The sequence below is a fragment of the Montipora capricornis genome, chromosome 9, assembly GCF_036669925.1.
Source record: "Montipora capricornis isolate CH-2021 chromosome 9, ASM3666992v2, whole genome shotgun sequence".
In the NCBI taxonomy this organism is placed as follows: Eukaryota; Metazoa; Cnidaria; class Anthozoa; order Scleractinia; family Acroporidae; genus Montipora; species Montipora capricornis.
The window spans coordinates 8,434,096-8,441,595 of NC_090891.1; the positions used below are offsets into that span (position 1 = coordinate 8,434,096).

The 7,500-nt window shown below is 41.3% G+C and overlaps 1 protein-coding gene across 1 annotated transcript in view; it reads right to left on the minus strand.

Moving 5' to 3' along the window:
* Positions 1 to 7,500, minus strand: part of LOC138015095 (high choriolytic enzyme 2-like) — a 67,100-nt gene that overhangs the window by 2,617 nt on the left and 56,983 nt on the right. Inside the window, exons 7-9 of the mRNA XM_068862012.1 lie at positions 5,592 to 5,685; positions 4,376 to 4,393; positions 2,848 to 3,210 (exon numbers count right to left, since the gene is read on the minus strand). Of these exons, the coding sequence (XP_068718113.1) occupies positions 2,848 to 3,210; positions 4,376 to 4,393; positions 5,592 to 5,685 (475 nt within the window). The remainder of the gene's footprint in view (positions 1 to 2,847; positions 3,211 to 4,375; positions 4,394 to 5,591; positions 5,686 to 7,500) is intronic.

A 7,500-nucleotide genomic window follows, 5' to 3' on the forward strand; every position in this document is an offset into this window, starting at 1 on the left:
GCTAGTAGTGGATATTTAAGCTACCTTATTCCTCAAACAAAAGAAATTAATGTATTCAGTGAAATCGTGCCTTCGTAGAACTCGTTTGCTTTTTAACGGACGTAGTTGTTCGTATTTTGAATGATAAACTCATTCAATAAAGGTGACATTTTGATTCAATTTTTCGTTGATGCGAAAAAAACGTAGAAATTTGATACAACCTCAAAATTCAACGTGGCGAACAGTGTTCCACGGGTTAGAACTGGTTTACCAGAATGAGCACAAGCAACGCATGCAAACTCACTAGCGTTTTGATAATTAAATCCTTTGTTAAAACATGGAAACAAATAAACAGCACTCCAATGCATTTGGGTTTATTGCTTGTCTCTGGTGTAAATCAGCCCTGGTAGGGAAGCTTGGAAATAGACCGTGTCTCTACTTTCTCAAATCCCAAAAATTTGGATAGGCATTGTTTGCAGTTTCTCCTGGGCCATGAAGATGTCCCAAGAGAAATCGAAAACAATGCCTCGGCGAATTTTTTGGGGTTAAACAAGGTGTATTATGGGATTTGAGAAAGTAGAGCGTGTGCAACGAGGCCTTTAAATTACTTTCGAACAAAAATACAGTTGGGAGCTGCCCTATTCGAGCAGCAAAACAAAATATAGCCTTAAGTACAGTTGATGATGTCACTACGGATCAGGTAGGTTCGTGTTATAATAATTAGCGCCGTCTTAGCGACAGTTTGCCCCCAAAAAACTTACCGTTCTTTGTTATGTCAACCATCTCTCTATCTAATTATATTTTATGTTAACGATATCTGTATCGAAAAACGACTACTTCTGTTCAAAGAAATTCTTGATGGACGTGCACCGGAGTATCTTTCCGAGAAACTGTTATCTCTCAAATTAAACAAGTCATACGATACAAGGTTTCGGATGCTTTATCGTCTTCCTTACATCACATCACTGCCACTCGACACGAGCATGGCGGTCCAAATAAGGTTTGTCCAGGCAGCTAGCCAGAAGACTGCCCCTGTTTAAGCGCTTCAGCAGCTTTTCGTCTTGCGCGTTTCTCGTCCTCAGCTATTCTCCTATTGGTTTCAAAAGTCTTAACGCCATCACAAACCGTTCTCCTCCACACCAGTCTGTCTGCTGGGGCTGTGGCCCAGTCAGCAATCTCACAGTCTTTAAAGGTCTTTTAAGTGCGTCCTTGTATCTCTTTTTAGGAGCACCAACTCTTCGAGGTCCAGTAGATAGCTGACTGAAGAGAAGCTGTTTTGGGAGGCGTTGTGCATCCATTCTGACCATGTGTCCGTACCATCTGAGTCTATACCGGAGGTATCTTTGGTGAAATTTCTCGAGTTGCTTCACTTGATATCTATAAGTAGTCCACGTTTCTGAGCCATACAGGAGCGTTGGTATAATGACGGCTTGATAGACTCGTATTTTGGTGTCCAACTCAAGCTCGTGGTTGTCGAAGACTCGCTTGCGTAGCTAGCGTAGCGTAGCTGCGTATCAGCGTAGCTAGCTGCTGATACAGCAGCGCTGATCCTGTTGTTGATTTCACGATCAAGTGAAACATCACTTGCCACATAACTACCAAGATACTAGTGTGGAACTACCTTGAGAATGGTTCCATCTGCAGTAATTTCAGGCTGAGTGGGAATTGAGGTGGTACCAGAGGCAGATTAATAGAGAGCTTTAGATTCTAGTTCGAGAACGACTACGAGTACGAGATTTTCATAGAACAACAGTGAGCGCGCGCAAACCAGCGTCATTTGGGCGGGAAAAACGTGATGCCGTCGTCATTTTAGTACGAGGTTTTGCAAAAATATCGTCGAATCAAAACAAGTCAACAAAACGGGAGCAGTTTTGGCTTTTTTTGATCAGCAAAAAGAACCAGGTAACAGCAATAAGAATAACTGAGCAACCTATACTGCTAACAAAAAGTAGGATTAAGCGTACGGGTTATAAATTTTCTTAGTATTTTCGCTAAAAACGGGCAGTCAAAACTCGTACTCGTTCTCGTCCTCGTCGTAGAATCTAAAGCTCTCTAATATTGATACATAACCTCCGTTTTAGTGCAGTTCAGTGATAGCCCAAGTCTATTGTAAGCTTCTGAAAAGGCGTCAGTTATTCTCTGTAGACCAGCTTCTGAAGTCGAGCAGACCGTAGCATCATCAGCGTATTGAAGTTCCACGATTGAGGCTGTAGACACCTTGGTTTTGGCCTGTAGCCGACGTAAGTTGAACATATTACCATCGTATCGATAAGTTATTTGAACTCCGTGATTTTTCAGATGAGGCTCCGTCAGCTGTAGGACCTCACCCATGAAAAGAGCAAACAGCGTGGGAGCTATTACACATCCTTGCTTAACACCGACTTTCAAGGGAAAGGTTCCACTTGTTCACCTTCACACAGAACAGAGGCGGTCATGTGATCAGAACAGAAGCGGTCATATCATCATGAAGTAGATGATATGACCGCCTCCGTTCTGATGATATGACCGCCTCTGTTCTGTGTGAAAGTGAACAAGTGGAACCTTTCCCTGTGAAAGGTTCCGCGCACTAACAACACGGAGCGAATGTTCGTAGTTTTTAGTTTATTTTCTTAATTAGCTATTTAGTATGCTTAATTTTAATATTTTAGTATTCTGGTACTCAGTATTTCAGCATTCCAACATAAGAAATTGTATCTACGTTTCTTAGTATTTTGGTCAATTAGTTGTTGTGACTTAGTTTCAGAGGACAATAAGGGAGACTACAGTCCTCATTGTGATTATGCACCCTATTGAAATAAGGTGTCATCATCATCAATAAAGGCTAAAAGTCTTTAAAAGGTGACAAAAGAACAATAACTGATACCTCACCTTGCAAATCATCTCCACAGTAGCGTAATCTGCAAAAGGGTACTGGAACCAATTTGTACAGATAAAAATTCAAACAGTTGACAACTCTAATCTGCCTTTTCCATCGGCATGTGTTACCGAAGTTTGTAAAACACACCGTTCGTTGGACGACCCCTTCCGCTATTCTTGGATGACTACCTCTGAGCCAACCAGGCGCATGCGTACCACACGAAAGTCGAGGCACAGAACTGTTAGCCATCTGTGTTCCTGCAGCCCCTGTGAATCTGTACCACCTCCTTCGCAAGGGCTTGTCACAATTGTTGCTACCACCGTAGTCTCTTTCCCGGTTAGCCTCACTCAGGGTTGCATAGTTGGTGGAACACACTAGAAGTAAATTGAGACACTGCTAAAGACACTCAAAGTCTTTGATACGACCGTATGTAGCTGAGTCACTGATTCATCTCAATGGTTATTTAGGCTAATTTACTAACAAGAAAAATGGGATTGTCCACACAATTACTGCCGCTCTGGGCGTGCATGTGTTCTTAATTTATTTGAGCTTAGATTGACTAACCGTGAAATATCCGAAAACAGTTCTAATTTAAATCATATTATCCAATCAGAAGTAACAGTTTTCCGCTTACAAAGAAAACTTGGTCCTCAGCAAAGATCCCTCTTTGAAAAACGTCATACTTTCAGCACTCGAAGATAAAATTTGTATCCCTGCGCGGCCATGTAATGTCCTCAATTTATGTAATAAACATTGGTTATTTGTATACTTCATTCAAGTTAACTTCATAACTTGTGTTTACTCGACTACCTCTTTATCCACTATCCCCTTAGGGTGTGATTTTGATAGTATTTATTCAAAGATAAAAAGATTTTAAAGTTATGTCAGATAATCCGATTTCCATGGAATAGCTGGTTTTCTCAGCATATAATAGAGTTCTTTGTCCTCAAAAGAGACTCTCGAGGAGAGAAAATGAGGTCGCAAACAAACGAGAACAAAAGAATCCCCAGTAACTAAAAAGTAAGTGATTAATTAGGCCGTCTATATTCCTCAAGTGATCTTTGTTGTGCCGTACCATCTTACCTTCCAGGCAGTTTTAAGGGGGGTGGCTCTTAAATAAAGAAAGACAATGGTTGCCAAGGAAGCTTTTTAATCAAGAGCCCTACAAAAAGGTTGCATAGATGGTTCTTTGAAGGAACTTTCTCAATAGAAATCTGGCATATAGTTAACTCGCTGATTTTTTAGGCATTTTCTGTTTTGGTCACGTTTGGTCTATTTTGGTCATGTGATTTTTACCAAATATGGTTGTGAGTCGAAGCAGACAAAGAAATGTTAAATAGAACACACTTGGCAAAAAAAAAAACATAGATTTTAAGTTAAAGGAACTCGATAAATGACTATGTGAAGAGGTCCATAGCAACGGTTTGGTAGTTAAGAGCCACCCGGCTTTAGTTCACAACTATGCTGAAGCATTCACTTCACTTGTGGCAGTCATACCACCCTAATTCTCTATCTTAACCTTCCAAGTGGATTGCTCACCTGGGTTAACGGTCGTTGCTGAAAAGATAAAGCGACAATAATTCTTTAATAAATATCATTTCCTTCAATGAATACCCTGCATAAAGTAGCTGAAAAGTAAGGGATTTATTTGCCCTTTATGCGACGAATATTTACTTGTCCCTTCAGAAATGAATTACTTATTAGGCCTTAGCTCGCCAATGCATCCTGCATAAATGCTGCAAGCCGCAATAAGTAAAACAAAATAAGTGGTGGTAACGGTAACTGTTGGAGTGAAGGATAAAGGTAGAGGTACACCTTATCTAACATCGGTAATTCCTTTGCCCTCTAGAGCGAGGGTATTCTCCCAGGGAGCCGACGGTGCGCTCATTTTACCCCCTCTTTCCATCAGTGCTCCGTTTTAAGGGTATCTAAAGCTACTTTAAGATATACTGGAAGGAAAGAAGTCGAAATAAGGATGTGAGATCCGGGGAATGAAATCGAGACCTCTTGCACCAAGGCCGCCCACTAACCGACCGTGCCATCCTTGGCACAGTCCTTGAGTGGTCATGATAATGGAGACGATGACGTTGCGGATTGTTGTGGTGGTGAAGATTATGTTGCTCTTGGCTCTAGCCATACTGGGTGACAATGCCGGTGATAGTGACATTGATAATGATTCAAGTAATGATGCATTTTCATTTACATGTCACCGAGTGGAAAGGACGTGCCGGCTGTGTGCTTTATCCCAAAAGACAGGCGAAATAATTTTATTTCGCCGGCACCTCGACCGTAAAAGTCAAGTTACCTGTGACTGGTGATATCAAGCCTTACGCAATTAGGCACAGGTGTGTAAATATACGTTTTCCTTTGTTTAGGGTTAGGCTTAGGATTTTGGGAAAAAAATCCGCGATTAATACAAGTAAAATCATGAATTTGAACTAATAAAATTTTTTTTTTCAAAAGGCCCTTTCAGTCCAATTGGCCGCAGGGACGGCGGAACGTATTTTGCATTTGGGGGGGGGGGGGGGGGGTGGCAAGCAACTTGTGGGGGGTTCTGGGGGAATCCTCCGCCAGAAAATTTTGAAATCTTGAGGCTCGGAAATGCTACATTCTCGGCATTCTCGGCAAGATATCAAAAAAATAAACGTGGATCAACCGTAAAAACCGGGCTGGGGTTTGTAACAACCCTTTTAGTTTCAGATTCCCTGGAAATGTGAACATGATTAAGATAGTGGTTGCATCTTCTTGTACTTACTCGGTGGTGTTGGCGTAGGGCACTGCTGCTGATACAGAAGATTCGCCTCCTTCGCATCATTTACGCTAAGACCTTGTCGCTGGCCCAATGTGACCTACAGAGGAAAGAACTTTCTGATGAGCATGAACTCCGTTTAGCAACGAATAACGAGAACAAGAAAACGGTCCTTTTTATGGCAATGAATCAAACAGTGGACGGCGTTTTAAAATTAATCCGCATAATAGCACCACAGGTGCCCCAAGCTCAGTGTGAGCATGCCCGACAAAAATATAACGATTTGTATGGGAATCCTGATGAAAGGCTTAAGATGATAATTATGTGAAAAAAATTGCAATTAAAAAGCATAACCTTGTTTCCATTGTGGGTAGTTTCCTTCCTATGTGGTTATTTTCCAGATCCGACGTGATTTGAGGCATTTTTCAATTTCTCGGTTGTCAACGGTATAATAAAATCCCAAGGCTGGAGACTAAATTCTAAGGAGCCACCAATTTGAGTCAAATGTTCCTGGATAAAATGTTCCCACGGTCACAATTCCACATCAGAATCAATTGATAAAGACTGAACTTTCATCTCAACTCACCATCAACGCAATAGCAGTCCTGTGAGAGACCTCAGCCGGTGATATTGCAAGGAAACAGCTTTCGAAAGATGCGCTTTATCACCAAAGTGGCCAGCCACGGATTAGACTTTGGATAACGATAGTAGCCAAAACGCGGGGCCGGGGCCGGGGCCGGGGCCGGGGCCGGGGCCGGGGCCGGGGCCGGGGTCGGGGTCGGGGTCGGGGTCGGGGTGTCTTTTCTTACCAATTTTTTTTTTTCCGTTGAAAGGTGCAAGAATGAAAGCCAAACTGAGGAGAATAACTAGGTTCTTAGATGTAAATCGTGGTATTTTGTACATTCATGCCGCTTGTATTAGTTAATAGGACTTTGTACTTAGGCTGTTCGCGATCGTAACTGTATTTATCAAGCCTTCAGGATTTTTTTTTTATTTAATAGTTTTTATTGATTAACTTCCAAACAAAAAACAAAAAAGAAACATTTACAAATTACAAATTACAAATTAATGATGAATGGTATATATGAAATTAATCATATATGAACTGCGGACATGAAATCAAGTGAAGCTATGATCTTCGCAGTTATGAACGCAATTTTTGCAATTGCGTAGAGAAGCCTGAAAAATTCAGGACTTCAACGGGGTTTGAACCCGTGACCTCGCGACCTCGGCTTCTCTACGCAATTGCAAAAATTGCGTTCATAACTGCGAAAATCATAGCTTCACTTGATTTCATATCCGCAGTTCATATATGATTAATTTCATATATACCATTCATCATTGATTCAGTCCTCACGGGATCATTAGAACCCCACAAATGACCAGCTCCCAACGTCAGTGGCTTCATAGCTCAGTTGGTTAGAGCGTCGCACCGGAATCGCGAGGTCACGGGTTCAAACCCCGTTGAAGTCCTGAATTTTTCAGGCTTCTCTACGCAATTGCAAAAATTGCGTTCATAACTGCGAAGATCATAGCTTCACTTGATTTCATATCCGCAGTTCATATATGATTAATTTCATATATACCATTCATCATTGATTCATTCCTCACGGGATCATTAGAACCCACAAATGACCAGCTCCCAACGTCAGTGGCTTCATAGCTCAGTTAGTTAGAGCGTCGCACCGGAATCGCGAGGTCACGGGTTCAAACCCCGTTGAAGTCCTGAATTTTTCAGGCTTCTTTACGCAATTGCAAAAATTGCGTTCATAACTGCGAAGATCATAGCTTCACTTGAAATTACAAATTACAAGTTACAGATTACAAATAACAAATTACAAGTTATGAAATACGAAATTACAAATTACAAATTATAGAATACAAATTACAAAATACAACTGTTATAACTTGACGG